Genomic DNA, 21,965 nt, shown 5'->3' with positions numbered 1-21,965 from the left:
AATAAACCTGTTGGACTATAACCTGGTGTTGTGTGATTTTTAATTTTAGATATGATACTGTAGCAACATTTTTGCCTCACTTTTGGTTTAGAATTCTATGATACTTCACAGGTCTTTCTACTTCAACAGACAATAGCTTGATATTGCAAGTGGTCTGTCAATGCATATTTTCTAGCTTCAATTTGAGTAGTCAGTCATTTAAACAAGCCATGCTATGGTAGCCAAGTAAAGCAGCAAACTGGGGGACAGAAACTTCTGCGTCCTGTGAAAGGATAAATTTAACATGATAGTGGAGTAAATAGTTTTCAAATATCTAAGTTAGGAGCTAAAATACCATTAGCTACTTGCAATTTTTTATGAAGAAACATGACATTCAAAAATATAAAGGAAGTTCAAGGACTGAGAAACTATTTAGTAGTGATAATGAATTTAGCATGAAATTAAGTCCAGTTACACCTCATCAAGGTTTTCCAATGGTTTTTAGGCAAATCTGTGACGAAGTGGAAGTTCTCATCAAGTCATTGATTTCCATTTGATTGAAGTTGGTGGAATCTTAATTGTATGCCAACTGGAGAATCACTGACAGCAATCTCTGGATTTCCGTATTTAACTGAATATATGCTGACTCCAGGGAAGCTATTGGTTTTAGAGTAATAATGACACAGAACACTGACACTAGTATCATAAGATCCTGGCTTCTAATTTTCTGTGTTAAATTTCAGATGTATTTTTCATTATAATTATTAGAGTAGGTATTAGGCTAGTTGCTATTAAAATGACAGGCACAAACCTTGTGCCCTAATGTATTGAGAAGGCAGAAGATCCCTCATTGGTCATCTGCTGACATCCTGGCAAATTTTCGTTGGTAGGAGAAAGTGAGGACTGCAAATGCTGGAGACCAGAGCTGAAAATGTGTTGGTGGAAAAGCGCAGCAGGTCAGGCAGGAAGAAGGGCTCATGCCCGAAATGTCGATTCTCCTGCTCCTTGGATGCTGCCTGACCTGCTGCGCTTTTCCAGCAACACATTTTCAGCTCAAATTTTCGTTGGTATTCAGACAATGCTATGTGAGCCTTCATTTTAACATATGAAGAGCAAAGTCATATGGTTTGCCCCCAAAAGAAAGAAAACATATGACATTGTAGGAAGGTGGTGTTTTCTTTCCTCAGAGGACTGTACAGTGTTTGCACAGAGAATGGGTCTGAACAAATTATCATTCAAATTAAGTATAGCACATCTAATAATTAACATTTTTTCAAACTCTGTTAAATTGTACTTCATTAATATATTGTTGAATGTAAGATGAAGTATTCTTACTCTTACCTCTTTACATGTATCTTTGCCAATAAGCATTACTATATATTTTGAACGCCATGCTATGTATGGCTTCTCCCAAACCTTCGCTAAACCCATTAAGTTAGCTAGTGATGTTGCCTAATTGCCACTCCAACTGAATTAAATGATTCATATCCATGTATGTCATGACTAATCCATGATTCTGTTTTTTCCAGTGGTCACTTTTGCTCAATTTATTACATTATTCGCAAAATAATCATGGGTGTTCCTAGGATTTTAAAATAAGTGAGAGAGAATGTTTTAAATGTGTACATTTTCTATTTGGCTGCCAAATGAAGTTCATTCTTGTACAATCAGTATACTTGTGCATGTCAGGGTGTACTTCAAATTCAAGTCTGAAACAAAATATCACGTGATAATGGATGAGGGCTTGATACTCAGTAATGGCGCAGCTAGTTTATGATGTAATTTTGGTACCTGTGTGAAAGGAATATTGTACACATCAGTTTCTCTTTTAAATGAAATTAGCTAGTTTTGATAAAGTTAGTTTTATTGGGAAAGTCATTTCTTTTTCTAGCATTGCATCAGGGTGTTGAGAATTATATTTCCTGTATATTTAATCTTACCTAATGGACATATCTTAACAAAATGTCAATCATCTGTATGTATTTCTATGCTGCAAATTTAGGTTGGCCACTCTTTGAGTATGACATATAGGAGGAATGGTTAGGAAGTTTGCATTGACACCAAAATTGGTGGTGTGGTGGACAGTGAAAAAGATTATCTCAGTACAACAGGACCTTGATCAGATGGGCCTAGGATTGGATTTATCAAATTGCATTAAGAAACATTCCTAGTCCTTCAAGTTCTATTGTAGTTCCTGAAAGATGACTTCTTCAGACAATGATTCCACTCATCCTGCTATTGTGAAAGAACTGAGCAACATGCTCTTGATTGCCATTATTACTTCTTCTTTGTTCTAAAGTCTTTGAATAAAGAATCAGCGGCAACAATCCCTCTTTAATTTTGTTCTTTTAATCACTTCACCATCTGTGATTGACTTCTTGTTCCAGAAAATGGTAAATGCGAAATGTTGTTTCAGTGCTGGCCTTGTCTTTTGTTACTTTTTTAGAAAAATAAAATTACTATTGAGCTTTCAAAATTGCCTTCAGCTTGTCAACGTTTTTGTTCAAAGCATTGTTGAGGGTCTGGAGTCACATGTGGTTCAGTCCAGGATAAGGGTAACCGATTTCTTTCCCTAAAGGGCGTTAGTGCACCAGATGAATTTTTCCTGACAATTGGCAGTGGTTTCATGGTCATCGTTAGAATCTAGAAGCTGGGTTGCTTGAACATTACTTGGCTGTCTGGATTAATAGTCTGGTGATAATACCACAAGGTTATCCCTTCCCAATTGTGAGCAGAAATACAGTTTCCCATTCTGTGTAGAATTTGTACATTTTTGATTTCTTTTTGGTGATCCAGGTCCTTTACTCATTATTACTTGACCTTGGAATTTGTGACATCATTGTGCTACTGGTAGGCCTTTCGACCTGTGCCTCTGGAACATTGAGTGTTGGAGCATGGAGGTCACTGCTATGGCTGCATTTTGTTTCTGGCCCCGGTCAACGAATGTTGCTCTGATATTGGATGTGGGTGTGCCACATTCCCTTTTTTTTTTCCTGCATACACCTATTAAATATATAACTGAAGGAAAAAACACTAGGTCGACAGAGAATGAGGAGCAGGGCTAGCTGGCTGCTCTTGTAGAGGGTCTGCATGGATATGATGGACTGCATAGCCTCCTGTGTTTCTATTTCTGTATACTGGCTTCAAACAACAGCTCCTCATATAACTCTTGTACTTTGGTTGGCATTGCCACCATAAAACTAACTTCACCCTGTAATGTTAGTCCACCTGACCAAACTGAAATACAATGCACCATACTGGCATGTAAAGCCTGTAAAGAATATGCACTTGTCTCTGGCGTCCAGAAGCAAAATCATGCAGTGACATGACAGTTGATATATGTGGTGAAGAAATTTGGGCATGCAGTGAAATCAACAGTCTGAAACTCTGCAATTAGCCAGTCAATCGCGATCTGAATGTTGGAGACCACGACGATAGTACACAAAGTTGCCCCTGTATTTCTTGACCGGTTATAAACCAGCTATATTTATTATTAATTCTCGTTTGATTCTAGCCTTCAAAATACTGCATCGCTGAAAATATCACCATACCACAGTAGCTACTAAGATTCTATTTTCAGGTAAACACAGACTTTAGTCACACTTTGCAGAAAAGTTTCAATTTAAAACATGGCTCTGATCATAAAAGGAGATCCCAGGACAAAATGGAGAGCGAGGAAAGTCATGAACTGATTTGAATCAAAAAATACAATGTACATGTTTCCCAAAGGGTAAGGATGAAAACTGTCACAAGGACAGCCAGAACGCATACCGTAGCAGATGGGTACCAAAAAGATGGGGAAAAATAGACAAAAGAACCTTCTGTTTGGAGAACACCAAGACTTAGGCTTTAAATTAGAGCAAGATCTTGAAAGAGTTATAATCTCTTGACTATGATCTGTGTCATGTGCAAATTGGTATAGGGATAGATAGATTACGGAAATAAACCTTTGTCTGAAAATGTGGTATAGGAAAGAGGAGTTCTAGTTAATGAGACAGAAGGAAATGGTCCAAGGAGGGAAGGAAAAGATAAATAAAGTAATCACAATAAATTTAAACAAATAAATTTTGGGATCAAAGTTTCGCTCAAAAAGGTAGTATAAATAATGGATTAAAACAAACAAAATGAAAGAGCATAAAGTAAGTTAGAAACGGTGTTTGACACTCCAGGTATATAGAGAAAACTAATCGATGTGATGTGATTTAATCAGGAGAGAACAATAAAACATGTGAGAAAAGCCTTATAAACTAAAAGACTCTAGAGTTGTGACCCTAAAAAATTCTTTACAGAAATAGGAGTGTGTGAGGAACAAATTGAATGATTTGCAGACACACATTCAACTTTAAGGATGTGACATTGCTGAAACATGGCTGCAAGACAGTAAGGATTAGAAACTTTACAGATCAGATTATAAAGTCTACAGGAAGAATAGAGACAATAGTGAAGGGGTAGGTGTAGCCTTCGTTATTAAGGATTAAATCATTTCGTAATAAGGGAAGTTGGAAGGAAAGTTATGCAAATTTTTCTTTTGCATTCATTTGAAACAAAGGGATAGGCTTAGTTTTTACACCACATAATTTAAAAGAATACAGCAGGATATTTACAAGGATGAAGATTTGTGGAAACTGACAAGAAGAATAGACTCCATCCTATTAGAAATTTTAAATGAGCCTTGGTATTGGGTTAACACTTGGATTAGTGCAGTATACTTACTGGAAAATCAACACATATTGATTAAATTTCAAATGGCATATTAGGGCAATAAGAATGTTCCAATAGTCCAACATTCCCCTTTATGACACATTTTAACCCATTTTTTCAATTTCACCCTTCTATTCTCTTGTTTTTCATTCTGTTGTTATTTGAACTTATTATGCTGCTTGCTTTGATGATCTTTTAAGATAGTGTCATGTTGTTAAAGATTGTAGTTACTTTTCTTTGGTCTTCCAATGTTGAACCCTTTCTGCAGACCAGAGAATTAACTTCCAGATATCTTTAAAAGGTGTTGTATGCGTCATTATTAGAATGTGCATAGAAATGACCTGGAATGGCTCTCTGATATCTCATTACTGGGGAATGTTATTGGAAGAGATTAACATTTCAAGTGAAACATGATGTTTTTGTTCTGAGAAACAGCAATACTTGGCTGGCAAAAATAAGTCAGCTTCTCTGTCCGCAGATACTTGCATTCCTGCTGATTATTTTCAGCACTTTGTTTAAATTTTAGATTTCTAGAATCCACACTGTTTTGATTTTAATTGAGAATGGTAAGTAGTCAGGCTTTGCTGAGTGCCTCCACAAAAAAATCAGGATTTTGGATCTTGGGAGCAAGTCTGTGAACATTTTCTTTACAGTTTAAAATTTCCTTAGTAAAAGATCACACACATTTGTCTACTTACTATAATCTGATAGCATCCTAAATTTTGTAAGTCCAGTTAATTTTGAATAGTGACATGTAATCTTAGAATTTTCTTCTAACTTGTCTGTTTTCTGCATGACATTTTCGTATTTGATACATCAAACAATTCTTGTCCCATATGTCATTCCTTATGTTTCTTCTATAAAGAAGCATTAATTTTATTTGTTGGCAATATTTTTCTAAATTTTGTTATATTATAACCTCTTTCAGCTAGGGAGTGTTGCAGTTGTACTTAGATCCAGGATTGGATAGAATTAGCACTGATTTACAAAAGGGGAATCATGCTTTACAAATCTACTGAAATTCTTTTGAGGATGTAACTAGTAGACCCAGTGGATGTGGTTTATTTGGACTTTCAGGACCGTGTCAACAAAGTCTTACAGAAGTAATAAGTGTGTAAAATTAAACCAATGGGATTAGGGTTAGTGAATTGAGATGGATAGAAAACTGGTTGGCAGATGAAACAAATGAATAAATGGGTCTTTTTTTTTAATCGCAGGCGGTAACTAATGGGATACTACAAAGGTTAGTGCTAGGACCCCAGCTGTTCACAGTATATATTAGTGTTTTAGATGAGGGAACTGAATGTAATATCTCCAAATTTGCAGATGAGACAAAGCTGGATGGGAGGGTGAGCTTTGAGCAGGATGCACAGATGCTTCAGTGTGATTTGGACAAGCTGAGTGAGAGAGCATGTAAATCTGGATAGAGTGTAATGTAGATAAATGTGTGGTTATCCACTTTGGTAGCAAAAGCAAGCAGGACTGAAAGACCATAAATTGTCATAGACCTGGATGTCTTTGTACACTATTCGCTGAAGGTAAGCATGCAGGTGCAGCAGGCAGTAAAGAAAGCAAACGTTGGCCTTCATAGCAAGAGGATTCAGGTGCAGAGAGATGTCTTGCTGCAATTGTACAGGGCCTTGGTGAGACCACTCATGGAATATTGTGTACATTTGGTCTCCTCCTCTGAGCAAGGTTATTTTTTTCTCTAGGAGAAAGTGAGGGCTGCAGATGCTGGAGATCAGCGTTGAAAAGGGTGGCACTGGAAAAACACAGCAGGTCAGGCAACATGGTTTTGCTGTAGAAGGACTACAGTGAAGGTTTATGAGATTGGTAGATGCAAGAAGGATGTTCTGATGGCAGGTGAATCCAGAGTTGGAGGTACCAGTCTTAAGGATAAACCATTTAGCACTGGGGTAAGGAGAAATGGCTTCAGCTGGAGAATGGTGAGCCCGTGGAATTTGATAACACATACCATAGGCCAAAATATCATATGATCTCAAGAAGGGGGTTAGATATTGCACTTGCATCTAGAGGACGTTGAGTTGGGCGATCACCATGATCGTAATGAATGGCAGAACAACCTCGAAGGGACGAATAACCTAATGCTATTTCCTACGTTTGTATGTTAAGGCCCTGCCTTCTCAACCTCACTCGCTCATCTGAGGTGTGGCGACCCTCCGATTAAATGCATCTCCAGTTGTGTCAGTGTAATGAGACAGCAGTCCTGTAATCTTTTGGGACTGCGCGATTTTACATCTGGGGGTCTGTTATTTCAGTAGGTTGGATGGCTGGTTGGCAACACTGAGTGACACCGACAGCATGTCACTATTTGATTCCTATACTGACTAAGGTCACAGCAAAGGTCCTGCCACCTTAACCTTGCCCCTTGCTTGAGGCCTGGTGACACTCCGGTTAAACTTGCTACCAGTCATCTCTATTGAGAGAGCAGCCCTATGATCCTCCTGGACACTAGCAACTTTTTATATTAAAATGACTGAGGCACAGTTTACCAGTAGTTCTATTAATTCAACTATTCTCTGATACGAACCATAAAATGTATTTGCAATTTCCTTTTACCAACCTTGAGAAGCAGTGATCCCCCTGCCTGACACTGAGCTATATTGTATATAGGAACAGGAATAAGCCATTCAAACTGTCTTTCAAACCCATCATTCATCCATATCCCAAGATAGCCTTACTTTTAAACAAAAATTCAATTGAGTTCAGCTTTGTAGTTTCAGTTAATCAGTATTCAGAATTTTTGAGGAGAGTGTTCCAGATTTCCATTGTTCCCTGATTCCATTCCAATCCTTGCACCAATAGGGAGTGCTGCACTGCCACCAATGGAGAAAATGTATATTTCAAACATGATCAAGCAGGCATTAGCAGTTTCATCTGGCATTTACCACTTCCCCCTGCCTTCCCTGTTCTCCAACCTCGCCTGACCTTTTGAGAATAGGTTCAGGGATTTTTGCCAAGCATTCCTACTATTTCTGCATTTCATGGTTTAAAAGTAAAATGTTTCATCTTTCGATAGTAATTACTGTAATATTCATTCAGATGGTGTGAGCTTGTTTCATCATTTATCTCTGAAGATATCGGTAAATATGTGTCTGTTTGTACAAAAGAATCCCTCAACAAATAGTTAATGTGTGTATCTCCAGCTTTTAAAACTAATTCCAAATGAGGAATGAGTTTCCAATGTAAGTGTGCTTAGGTGTTTGTTTCTGTTAAAGCACTGTTAGCACTTAATTACATGGAATATAATTTAGATTAAATTAGAAAGTGCTCAGAATATATATATAAGCAAAGCATGATGAAATCATGAGATCCCAAATCATTAATTTCAAGTTCCATTCTTTTCCTATTTTCAGATTTTGTTAATCAAAATTCTAGTATCTGCATTGTGATGTGTAATCTTATGAGGTATTTACTGTACAACAAGAAGTAGTAATGATGTCAGAAGTAAAAAGATTTGAAACATTGTTGAAACTTCTTAATTGGGAACGCATGGTTTGTGGCAAGCAGCAGAGTTAACCGAACATTGAGTGAGGACAGGTTTTATTGTATTTATATGTTATACATTTAACGTTTTCTTTTATGCTACATTGTTTTCATCCCTCCTTTCCTCCATTCTTGACTATTATTTTGAATGTATCTTTATATTTCTACATGTTTATTTTTGCCCTTACTGATCTTTTTAGTATTTGATCTTTCAGTACTTTCTATCCCCCACTGTCAATAACACTGTTCCTCCTGTAGGTGAAATCTACATATGAGAAATTAGCTGAAAGAGGCTGGGACTTGTGCCAAATAAGACTAAGTGCATTAAAGACTGACATCAGTGCTTAATTGAAATGATTTTGATTAGTTTTGGATGTCTCAGCATTGTGCCTGAGATGTACTTAGTGAAATAATTAACAGCCCAGTTACTGCTAAGCTACCTAAATAGTGTCCCCAAAGAGTTGAACGTAAGTTCTAATATTGATGAAAAATATAGAATGAGTTAAAATGGACTTTATTAATCCACCCAACAGCAAAATTGCATTCAAAGGTATAAAACCTACCTGCTAAACTCTTAGTCATTGATCATCATCACAGTGACAGAATCAAGCGAGTATAGTGCACCTCATCAATGTCATGTCCTCGGATGCTGCCTGAATTGCTGTGCTCTTCCAGCACCACTGATCCAGAATCATCAATGTCATGAACTAGTTTCTATGTTCAATGAGTGAAAAACATTCTTAATAAGTAGGATCCAATAAACTAACAATTTTTATTATTGATATGTGTCTTTGAGTTTCTACTTTCAGAGACCAAACATTTCACCGTAGTTTGAACTTGCTGATATATAAAATGCAATGATCATTTATTCTCATTCCTGTTTTAAAATGATTTCACAACTTGATACCATTTTGCTACAGTTTGCCACTGATAATGAATATTTTCAGTCAAATGGCATCTTCTGATATAAGAGCATGAGAAAGCGGCAAGGTTATTCCCTGCATGTTATACATTGTGTAGGCAATGGAGTTGCATCGTGATTGACCAAGTAATTCCTTTCCTAAAGATTTCTAAATCATTCATTAGATTTTTAAAAATTTAATTCTTGTACGGGAAGTGTGCTGGCAAATTTGGCATTTGTTGCCCATCACTAATTGCCCATGTATTGAGTAAAGTTGAGAAGCAACCATGACCAGACTAGGTAAGGACAGCAGATTTCTTCCCGATAAAGGACATGAGTGAACTGTGTTTTTTTTTAAACAACCATCTATAGTGGTTCCATGGTTGCTAATAGGCTAGCTTTCTATATTCCAGATTTTTATTAAATTCAAATTTCACCATCTGCCGTGGTGGGAGATCTATCCATATCCTAAAAGAGTAACCTGGGCCTCTAGTTCCAATGACATTGCCATCATGCCATCACCTCCCCATTAGTTTCCACTGTATTGAAAATAGGAGAAAGAAAACATGATAAGAAACAACTTCATTTTTTTCCAAAATACCTTCCTCCTATATTTAGTCATACCAGCACTTGAAGGGTGAATTATAGACTGAATTGGAGAATTCTAGAACTGGATGTAGGTTTGCTCACTGGGCTGGAAGATTCATTTCCAGACATTTTGTCACCCTACTAGATAACATCTTCAGTGGCCATCAGGCAAAGCACTGCTGATGAGTCCTGCTTTCTATTTATATGTTTGAGTTTCTTTGGGTTGGTGATGTCATTTCCTGTGGTGAAGTTCTTCTTCCTGTTCTTCTTCTCGGGGGTGGTAGCTGGGGTCCAACTCGACGTGTTTGTTGATAGAGTTCCGGTTGGAGTGCCATGCTTCTAGGAATTCTCGTGCATCTCTTTGTTTGGCTTGTCCTAGGATGGATGTGTTATCCCAGTCAAAGTGGTGTCCTTCCTCATCCGTATATAAGGATACTAGTGAGAGAAGGTCATATTGTTTTGTGGCTAGTTGGTGCTCATGTATCCTGGTGGCTAGTTTTTTGCCTGTTTGTCCAATGTAGTGTTTGTTAGAGTTCTTGCACAGTATTTTGTAAATGACATTAGTTTTGCTTGTTGTCTGTATAAGGTTTTTCAAGTTGAGTGTTTAGTGTGTTGGTGGGTTTGTGGGCTACCAATATGCCAAGGGGTCTGAGTAGACTGGCAGTCATTGGCAACAACATACTGCCATTCCTAGATGTCACAGTAGAGAGAACAGCCAATGGAGAACTTCAAACCAGCGTCTACAGGAAGATTACACATATGGACCAAATATTGATCTACAGAATCAATCATCCCAACATCCACAAACAAAGTTGCATCAGAACATTATTTCAACGAGCCAACACAACTGCAGCACAGAGGAACTACGCAGAGCAGAGGAAAATCACCTACACCATCTATTCAAAAAGAATGGGTACTCAATGAACACAGTCCGCCAATTTCTCAGCAACAACTCAAACAAGCTGACAAAATATGTCCAGAAACCCTAACCACCCTCCCCTACATCAAAGACATCTCTGAAATGACTGCCAGACTACTCAGACTCCTTGGCATCAAGGTTGCCCACAAACCCACCACTACACTAAAACAGCAACTAATCAACTTGAAAAACCCTATACAGACAACAATCAAAACTAATGTCATTTACAAAATACCATACAAGGACTCTAACAAACACTACATTGGACAAACAGGCAGAAAGCTAGCCACCAGGATAATGAGTGCCAACTAGCCACAAAACGACATGACCCTCTCTCACTAGTATCCTTACATACGGATGGAAGGACACCACTTTGACTGGGACAACACATCCATCCTAGGACAAGCCAAACAGAGACATGCACGAGAATTCCTAGAAGCATGGCATTCCAACCGGAACTCTATCAACAAACACACCGAGTTAGACCCCATCTACCACCCCCGAGAAAAAGAACAGGAAGTGACTTCACCACAGGAAATGACGTCACCAACCCAAACATATAAATAGAAAGCAGGACTTACCAGCAGTGCTTCGCCTGAGGCCAGTTGAACATGTTACCTAGTAGGGGGACGAAATGTCTGGAAATGAACTTTGACTCAGCGAGCAAAGCTACCTCCAGAACCTTAACCTGAACTACAAATCTTCTCAAAACTCGCTAATTATAGAATTGGCCAAGGCCCAGAAGTTGGTGACCTTTATTTTGTACCACTTCCCAGCGGAAAGTGTTTGTGGAGTAACAAAATCCAGTAGTGTTGGAAGGTCGCTATAGATTAACATCTGGAGCAGAAGAAAGAAAGGCTTTGACAGGTCAGTCAGCAATCTGTTTAAATTGATAGTTGCCACAAAATACCTATTGCCTTTAGTATTTTAAAAAAATCCAATCCTTCACTCTTGAGTCTTCAAAATTACAATAAAAGTTTAGAATATTTGAAAAAAGTTTAAAGTTCCATAGACTTTTCCTCAGTCATTGTTTATCTGGTAATGGTTATGCATATTATTACCATTTGAATTTAGTTGAAATATATTTGAATATCTGTTGTAGGTAGCATTGAGTGCAAAGCAAAGTAGTGTAAATTTTGTTTAACATTTTTGAAATCCTCCCATGTCACTGGTCGCCAGTGCTTTGTTGCACTTCATTATGTCTGTTTTATCTTAACAAAAACTGATCACTTCTTGTGAAAGTCTGGTCTCCTTCTGAAAATGGTCCCATCAGAAGCCAATTGCGCCATTTACGAATAAACATTGTTGAATCACGTCAATATGCCACACCTTATTGGATTGTCACTAGGTTTTTCGTCAATCTTTTTATAGTAAATCTGCTGGAAAACCATGCTGTGATGCAATATTTGTATAAATGTTGAATAATAATTTTGCCATCTAAATAACTTGTTGTATTTTCACTCAGCTTGAATTAGGCTTTATCTTCTGTGGCCTTTGCTTATTTTTGAAAATAGATGTGCTGAAGAGCTTGCGTACATACGTGTAGGACTTGTCACCTCAGTAAGTTTAAAAAACGTTTTTAGATTTTAACAAAACTTCATAAGTGACTTCCTCTCATCAGACACTGGGTTCCTTTCGAAAATGGGCATGCTGGGAACTGTCCGTGTGTCCCGTCTACAGAAATCAGGTAGGGACCTTCAATGTCAAATGCCGCCAACATTCATTTAAAATATGTCTTGACCTAATGTGATTTTAGTTTAAAGCACATTCAAAAATGAAGTACTCTTAGCATGTTCTGATACTGATTTAGCATAGAAAGAAAATATCCATGACTTGATAACGTTCTTAAAGTAATTACATCAGGCTAAACAATTGGAAGTCAAAAATTTCAGAAAATGCAGGGTACGCTATTTATGTTCTTATGCTGTTAGCTGTTGATGAGAATGGTAAAGCTAACATTGATGTTTGTTTTATGTTTAATCATATACATCTTTATGAATATGCATTTGGCTGATGTTAATGAGCATATCTTGCATCTGCCTGCTGATTCACAGATAGTTGCTTTTCACTAAAAAAAAATTGAAGGTTTTTTAACAAGAATTTAGAAGGAACTGTGATGAGCCTGATTTGTTTCAAAATTCAGTGTGGCTATACCTAGCCTATTGTCTTTTGGTTTTGATCCAGCAACATTTGATTTTTAACTTTACTAAATTTTGGGCTGTAGAAAGGAACATAAACTCTTATGATTATGTTCTTCCATTCACAGAATATTTTTCTTCAAGTGTAATTTTGATTTTACTGTAGCTGTTGCTGCAACTGATTTGAGCCTACTGAGTTGCGTTCAAATGTAACTTTGTTGGAATTATTAACATATCATTGTCCAGGCTTTTATTTACACATACATGCCATTTTTGAAATACCACTTGGATGATCTTGGTGTTACGCCAAGTACTCTACTGTAATCTCTTATCTGTGACTGTTGTAAATGTGGCATGTTAAATGCCGTAAGTCCTCTTAAAGAGGTGGCACAATGGCTCAGTGGTTAGCACTGCTACCTCAGAGAGCCAGAAATCCAGGTTCAATTCCACCTCAGGCGACTGTCTGTGTGGAATTTGCACATTCTCCCCATATCTGTGTGAGCTTCCTCTGGGTACTGTGGCTTCCTCCAAAATTCCAAAGATATGCTGGTTAGGTGGATTGGCCATGGGAAATGCAAGATTAACAGGATAGGGTTGGGGGGTGGGTTTGGGTCGGATTGGGTGGGATGTTCTTCAGAGGGTCAGTGTAGACTTGATGGGCCTAGTGGCCAGCTTCCACACTGAAGAGATTTTATGATTCTAAATAAATACACATGATCTACTAAAGTTGAGTAAGGAGGGGGCAGCAGAATGGATTGAGTACTGAAATTTTGTTGTGGAGTTTTGACTCCATTTCAACTTTTATAGATTATTTTGTTTCTCCATGGCATTGTCTTTCCCAAAAAAAGACTTGAACATTGCTGTGGGCTATTTTGTTATTGTGTATATTTCAAACTTTTTATATTTGTACTATATTTTCATACAAGCACATATTACGAAAGTAATTAGATTTCTATCTTGTAAATCAAGCTGTTGCTCCCTAATGATGATGTTTTGATAAATACTGTCAAATTTGTATCAAATTTCATGCATTGATGTATTCCATGTCAATTAAGTTTTGAAAACAGGTTGTCAGACTGATCATGTTTGTCACTGTCTCACTCATACAAAATCAAAATCAAAATCCTGCTAATAATGGAAATCTGAAACAAAAATAAAATGGAAATACTCAGCAGATCATACACTACAGTATCTGCTGGGAGAGGAACAGAGTTAGCATAGTTGATGGAATTTTCTTGATCTGAAATGTTAATTCTGTTTTTCTCTCCACAGATGCTCCCTGACCTGCTGAGTATTTCCACCATTTTCTGGTTTTATTTATGGCTGTGATCTGCAATTATTTGATGATGTTCTTAAAAAGCTTGTCAAGTTTCATAGACACAAACTAATTTAGTATACGCATCTTGATGTGCTCTGTTGTATTCTTCTGTTGACACAAGCAATACTCTTAAATTATCTTTCTCAAATAAACCATTTATTATTCTTGCATGTATTAAACTTTGAATGTAATTTCAATGTATGACCATCAACTTAATACAATCCATTAAGGCACAGTTCACAATATTCTCAAAATTTCTATGACATAGTAGTGCAACAAACCATTTTAAACAACAGGAAGTGGAAACTCGGTCTATCATTAATTCTCCAAATTTCATTTACTTTCTTTTGCAGCTCCATATTTTCTGATAGCAAATTTTGTTTAGCAATTATACATTTTTCGGTAACAAAACTTGCTGATGTGGGAGGATTCCTAGTTTTGCCAAACTTATTTTGTTTATAGCTTGAATGCCCAATAGACATGTTTTCTTCCTTCTAAGTAATCATTCGAGAACTGTACTATATTTAGAACTCCATCTTATGGTACCTGTGGGGTATTTTGCTCATTTAATTATATTTAAGCTATTTTGTACAATAATTCCATAGCTGTCTGTTTCAGTAAGTGTTATGCCTAGCCAATTATGGTGTCATTGAATTGAGAATATGGACAACTGCAATTCTTTGGTTGCAGTAATTGTTTGGAGTTGGATTTATATTCAGCAACTTTACAAATATCCAATAGCAAAGTAATATGCTTTAAACTCTAACACTAATTATTAATCTATCTAGTTTTATTTTAAAATGAAATCAGTGCTGCTGCACTTAGCCTGAAAATAAATAGTTTCTGGGTTTAAATCTTCTAATGGTTTACACTGGTGGTTGTTGATTACAATCTACACTCAATGTTAGGTTGAAATGCCTAAATTTTCAAATATTTCAGAAAGTAGTTCTGTATCAGGGATGTCGTAGAATTCTTATAAATAGAATTCAGGTAGTTTGCCTTATTGACCTGAAGTGAGAGCATTTATTAAGTCATAGTAGGTCACCTATACTTCCAGTTGTTTCTTGCAACAATAAATCAGTATTTTTTTAAAAATGAAATAGGATGTTGCATTCTTTTAACAGGCCATTATTTTGAATCCGATTCAAAATGTACATACTTTTGGAAAAGGGTTATGTAGCTGAGTTTTTATTTTATTTTGTTACTGGACTAGATCGGCAAGTTCTGACCTGGAACTACTTTTTTTAAAAATAAGTGTATGGTACAGTTTCTGTAATGAGTAAAGTAAATCCATTTCAGCAGGAGGGTTAATTCATAGTTTAAGTGGAGAATACTGATGATGAGTGGTTATTGTGATTAATGACTATTCATTTGAAGTGATCCCTCATTATTTTCCTGTTTTGGATTTTCCTACAGTACTAGGACAGTTTCATCATATCAAATGTTGCATTTTGATCACTTGCATAATATGTGAATTCGAATGAAGAATTTTGCACTTCATTTGTACTTGCACATTTAATTAGATTCCATTGTATTCTTAAAAATGATACTTATTTCTGGGACTAAATGTGATATTAAAAGAACAGAAATGTTAGGCTTTTGTATATTATGTTCACCACCTTAAATTTCAGTTCCTGTATATGTTATTGGTGTCTGTTATTTTGTGTAGTAAAGTTGAATTTAAGTTGTACAATAATTTAAGTTCTTAATTTTAATGGGTAAAACTCCTTTTTTATGAGTTTGGATACTTATTATATTTGCATATAGTATGTGCTTTCTGAAGACATCACACTGGGCTCCTGTCAAACTTCAGTGGATTGTCTAACTCACTGTAAGCCAGTTTGTTCTATTTATATACACTGGATTGATTATGATCAATAAGTTATGAAAATGTATAAACAACTTTTGTACATTGCAGCATGACTAAATTTAAATAAGGGAAGGATCTTAACTGTTCAAAATATCAATTAACATTTGCCTGTTACCAAACAGGTGGTGGATGAACAAATAAACTTGTAAGTAGATTACCAATAAGTCTACATAGTAGTGGTTTAATTTGGGTTTTGGTGCAACCTGGAAACTCTACTCCACACTGTCAGCTTCCACTCACACTAAGGACCAGGTTCCAATTGGAGTGAGGGAACCACGGATTTTTTTTTTGAATGATAACAGTCATTTTTCAGGTAGAAGAATGTTGAATGGGAATATATGAATATTTTTCGCCTTTCTTACATTTTTTTATTAAAATTAGCAGCAAAAATTTCAGCGATGCTAACTCTAAGGCAAATTATGCCTGTATTACAAGGATGGAAACATTATACCAAATTAAACAATTGCCTTTAAATGACATAGAGTCCCATGTGCTGGTAGTTGATAAGAATTCTATTAAAGATTGAAAGGTGGCTAATTTCACCTTCAACGCATTGATTGGTTTTTCCCTAAAATGTTTGGGCATTCGGAACTAAGTGTGATGTCTGATGTGTGACAGGTATGTAGTAGATGCAATGTTTTTATTTCTTTATTTATGAGTGGATCTCCCACGGCACTTTTAGGTTGGCATTGGCAGCCTTACACTGGACTTTTGGAGCTGCCTTGAAGAAAATCATATGATACCCCCTTCAGAATTTCAACATCACAAGACTATAGGTGATTCTTAACAATGAAGCAGGATTTGAGTATTTTGCTATGATATTTAAACTTGATGATTGATTGCCTGGGAGGGAAAGTTGCAAGGTTTGCTGTGGAGGCTGGATCATTAAAAAGTGGATTAGATTTTGAATCTACAAGAATGGAGGATTAAGGATTGGGGGTAGGCAGGAAAGTAGAGGTAAGTCTACAATTAGATGAGCCATGATCAACTTGAATGGCAGATCAGGCTTAATGGGCTGAATGGCCTACTCTTGCTCCTTTTCCTTCTAGTCATCAGAATTTCAATTAACTTAAGATCATAAGATTAAGCTACAGTAGCAGCAAAATCCTGGCATGAGTTAGCTGCTGTACATTTCCTATTTAGTTTTATCTAAAATTAGTTTCAACCTTTACTTTTGTGTTAAATATTCATATGGCTGGTGTCAGTGTTTATTTGCTATTTGTCTGCAAAGTCATTAAGTGATTTGATGATTTGACATGAAAATCCATTCTCATCTAACTGAATAGATATTGTTTAGTGGCCAAAAAAGTCAAGTTTCTTGCAGTCAGCCTTTTAAAAGCTGTTTAGTTTTCTTTGGTTGGCATGGGGCCAGTTTGTCAAAATCCTGCAGGCACAGACCAGTCTTTTGCACTAATGACTTCATGCTAATGCTGAAGCCATTTTAGCATTTGGGTAGGTTGACTGCCTGAGATAAGTTCCTTCCTCAAGGGGATTTACTCATGTTGAAATGTTTTGGTACTGCAAGGATTTGGACCAGGAAATTCCTGGTTGGAGAATTAAGATTTTAAAATAGGACTACAGGTGCCTTGGGTGATTAGTACAATGGTGTTAAAAAGGTTGATCATGTTACAATGTACTATAATCAGATTCGGGGCTAACATGGCTTTGTTTGCGTGATGTAGTTGGGATGGTGACAAAACCAGCAAATGAACAGTCCCAGGACTTCTCAATCCACAATGAAGATTTCCCTGCACTTCCTGGTTCCAACTATAAGGATCCAACTTCAAGTAATGATGACAGCAAATCTGTAAGTGTCTATGAAGAGTATTAACACTAACGATCTGTTTAGAAATTAGAAAACAATATCAAGTTTAATAATTACCATTTGAACTTCAAGCTGCAAAGAAAAGCATTAATAAAACTGTATTCACTTTTTAAAAAAAGCTTAATTGTAAGAATGAATTCTTAATGTACAGATTATCCATTTTCTGAGGCTTTCTGTCATATTCATAGGAGACCACTTTATTCCAGTACTGAACAGGATTTCCGGTTGAAGTTTTTCTTCTGGAAAAAGTACAAATAAATGGTTAGGAGAGCAGAAAAGAGGAGTCAATAAGTACCTCCTCTGTTGCAGTCACTTGTAAATTATGCCAACCACACAAGTATATTGAGTTTACAGTACACATTTGGCCCTGCTGGTATGTTACAGCACTTATGGTCCAAGGGCTTTGATGCAGTGAGGTGAAGTAATATATACTACTTATTTTCTTTTTCTATCATGTTTATCTACCTTCCCCTTTGTATTTTGGATTCACATGGCTGAGGAAACAGATAAAACTCAATGTTGAAATGAACAATCCATTCAGCAGTTCCATTTAATACACAATACCTGAATGCTTGTGATGCCACCAGACGTAAAGTACTCAGGGCAGAAGCTCGTTAAATGAGGGATGGTTAGACTTGGATGACCACTGTTATGATTTGAACTATTCCTCATTTCATTTATGAAGTAAATCAGAAGGCATGGAAACCCCTGTGTCATCCTGTGATTGCAAAACAATTATACCACTGATCCAAAGTCAAAATTGAAACTATAACTTTGGAGCTCGTGATTAGGGTCTGAGATACCAGCCAGCTGGGGAGATAAGCAGACAGTAAAAATCAGCTCTAGCCTTTCAAAACTATACCAGAACAGCTATTGACACATCATCGCAGACAACTGATAGTGGACTGCAAAGTCAAATAAAGCGGCAGGATTCAATATTATTCAGAATTCCTGAAAAACATCAACCCATAGAGAAAGAAGTGCTAATGAAGCTGTTTGAAGCTCATATTTACCTCTCACACCACGGATGTTATTCTAATCTCCTAGTGTAAACCTGAAATGGTCGCCATTTTCACACCAGACAAACTACTCATCAACCCATGGAGTCACCACCTAGCTCTCAATGACAATAAAGTCCTGGAACACCTTGTGCTAAATATCCTGAGTCCAATCTTGGACAGTTCAGCCTTGCACTTATAAATTTTTAAAGCCAAGGAAAATCTTAATCTTCGATTCCACAGTCAGCCACGACTTAACAACAAAACATGTTGATATTACTCTTGACTGTACATTGACTTACCAATATCATCACTAGTACATTGAAGCCAAGATCCAGATGAGGGAATGCCATATGGAAATTTATGGGTACCATTCAGGCTAGCAGAGCCCACATATGTAGCTTAGCTTCATTCATCCTCATCTACCCAACAGCGTATTCTCCTTAGCCCGGCTTTGGAGCTGCAAAACAGGAGCATTATTTCTGGAATGTTGGGATGAATGCAACGTGAGTGGCTTCCTATGCATGCATATATGAAAATACCCTCCTCAAAGAACACTGCCAGTAACAACAAACAAAGCATTCCTGTTGACATAGGACCTTTAAGAATAAAAGCTCCACACATTTGTCTGGAATCCCATAGCTCCTTCTAGAACATAATCCACACTCTACAAATTGACAAGGACCCCACCTCTCAATGGCTCCTAGTTAACTAATTCACAAAAACATTAATGAAGAGGAAAACCGACATTTATATATTGTATGAGAGGAGAGTGCTGATTGGTAGAAGCATTGATATGGAGAATGCAACAGTTATCAATTCAGTTGTTTATCCCCTTTTATTGGAATTCTTTAAATGGTCTTGATGAGTGCAGGATGAAAGTCTTTGGCAATTCTCAACTTCTGTTATCTAACAACTATTTATCTAATAATTATGGCCTTAGTTTTAGACTTCTGTGAAATTATCTTCTCTACATCTAACCTATCGACTGTGTAGGAAAATAAACAAGTGACAATACATTTCATGGCAGTTAACACATGGCCTCCATCATGCTGTACAGTAATAACTCTGTGACACAGTTTATTAACACAGCTTAAATGCCTTTTTGCTGCATTAAGAGACACTCATGGGTGCTTTATTACTTAGTTTGTACAATTCACAAACAGTTATAATGCAACAGTTAAAGTTTACTTGCAGCTAGATATGGGCAACATCCAGACTAGGACTGGTGTATGGTATGTCTCTTACCAAACTTTGCCGAGAAAGGGTCTTCTACTGTCCTTTGGTGTTTAATGGTGCCACTATCACTGAATCTCCCACTGTTAGCATCTCGCAATCACCATAGCATAAATGCTGGAGCTACTAGAACAAGTCAGAAATTGGGTATTCTGTGACCCATCCATGAAATTCAACATCATAGAAGAATACAGCGCAGTACAGGCCCTTTGGCCCTCGATGTTGCGCCGATCCAAGCCCACCTAACCTATACTAACCCACTATCCTCCATATACCTATCCAATGCCCGCTTAAATGCCCATAAAGAGGGAGAGTCCACCACTGCTACTGGCAAGGCATTCCATGAACTGACGACTCGCTGAGTGAAGAACCTACCCCAACTTCAGTCCTATATCTACCCCCCCCACCTTAATTTATAGCTATGCCCTCTTGTAATACCCGACTCCATACGCGGAAAAAGGTTCACACTGTCAACCCTATCTAACCCCCTAATCATCTTGTACACCTCAATCAAGTCACCCCTAAACCTTCCTTTCTCTAATGAAAACAGCCCCAAGTGTCTCAGTCTTTCCTCATACGATCTTCCTTCCATACCAGGCAACATCCTGGTAAACCTCCTCTGCACCCGTTCCAGTGCCTCCAAATCCTTCCTATAGTATGGCGACCAAAACTGCACACAATATTCCAGATGCGGCCGCACCAGAGTCTTATACAACTGCATCATGACCTCAGGACTCCGGAACTCAATTCCTCTACCAATAAAAGCCAGTACGCCATATGCCTTCCTCACCGCACTATTTACCTGGATGGCAACTTTCAGAGATCTGTGTACATGGACACCAAGATCCCTCTGCTCATCCACACTACCAAGTATCCGACCATTAGCCCAGTACCCCATCTAAAGGCATCGAGAGCATTGATACATACCACATGCTCCTTCTCCAAGGACACCCTGCTTTATCCTCAATCATAGAATAGCCTTTATCCTCAATCATAGAATAGAATCCCAACAGTGTGGCATGAGAGAATTGACCCATCAAACCCCACCAACCATCCAAAGAGCATCCCACCTGGAGCACTCCATCCTTGTACCACTGCATTTCCCATGGCTGATCCACCTATTCTGCACAATCCTGGACACTGTGGACAATTTCGCACAAATGACCCACCTAACCCACAAATATTTGAACTGTGCAAGGAAACCAGAGCACCTGGAGGGGGCCCACACAATCATAGGGGAATGTGCAAACTCCACACTGGCTGTTGACCAAGGCTGGACTCCAATTTAAATCAAAACAGATGATCCCTGTGCATTGTCACATTGCTGTTTATTGGAGACATATTGCCCAGAGAGACATCTTGAGATTCAGAAAGAGACAATATAAATTCAGTCAACTCCTGCCGAGTTAATGTGATTAACAACAACATCAGTACTCCAACAGTGTCATCAGACCTCGTACCTACTCTATCATTTACGATTTTGAAACCATGGGAAGTTTGTTACCAGCTTCGATGACAGCCATAATGCTCTGACCACTTTGAGCCACTGCAAGTCAGTTCTAATAGATATCAATAGATTGAATCTAAACAGGATGCCCCACAACAGGAAGTGCTCTGACACTCAATGCCCGTAAGTCAAGGTCATTTTCCTAAAACCACTCACGTCTGGCAATAACATTGAAGATATTTTATACAGTAACCTTTCAGTCTCAATTGTCAGTTCCAGTCCACGAAGCAGCCAGTAACATGCACCAGTGAATTGAATACTAACAGCAGCATTGCCCTGGCAGGAGAGATTGAGGAGCTTGAAGCTGTCTTCTCTGGAGTATCTAAACATGAAACACTTCAAATGAACAAAAATCTTCAAGAGCTCGAGAGGATAGATACAGGAAGGATGTGCTCCTAGGCTGGTGTGCCTGGAATAAAATAAGCACTAACTACGGTATCTTTAACCAACATTCCCTTTAGCTGCATAAATGTTTAAG

General features: G+C 37.5%; 1 protein-coding gene across 5 annotated transcripts in view; it reads left to right on the top strand.

Moving 5' to 3' along the window:
* Nucleotides 1-21,965, top strand: part of cnot2 (CCR4-NOT transcription complex, subunit 2) — a 149,448-nt gene that overhangs the window by 105,859 nt on the left and 21,624 nt on the right. For 4 of the 5 annotated variants that reach the window (XM_043709757.1, XM_043709756.1, XM_043709754.1 and 1 more), the window contains 2 exons: nt 12,217-12,282; nt 17,604-17,728. In XM_043709757.1, coding sequence (XP_043565692.1) covers nt 12,217-12,282; nt 17,604-17,728 — 191 coding nt within the window. The remainder of the gene's footprint in view (nt 1-12,216; nt 12,283-17,603; nt 17,729-21,965) is intronic. The other variant, XM_043709755.1, reaches the window with a different exon arrangement.

This window comes from Chiloscyllium plagiosum, chromosome 19 (genome assembly GCF_004010195.1).
Source record: "Chiloscyllium plagiosum isolate BGI_BamShark_2017 chromosome 19, ASM401019v2, whole genome shotgun sequence".
Taxonomy (NCBI): Eukaryota; Metazoa; Chordata; class Chondrichthyes; order Orectolobiformes; family Hemiscylliidae; genus Chiloscyllium; species Chiloscyllium plagiosum.
This window is presented reverse-complemented; position numbering and strand designations above follow the sequence as displayed.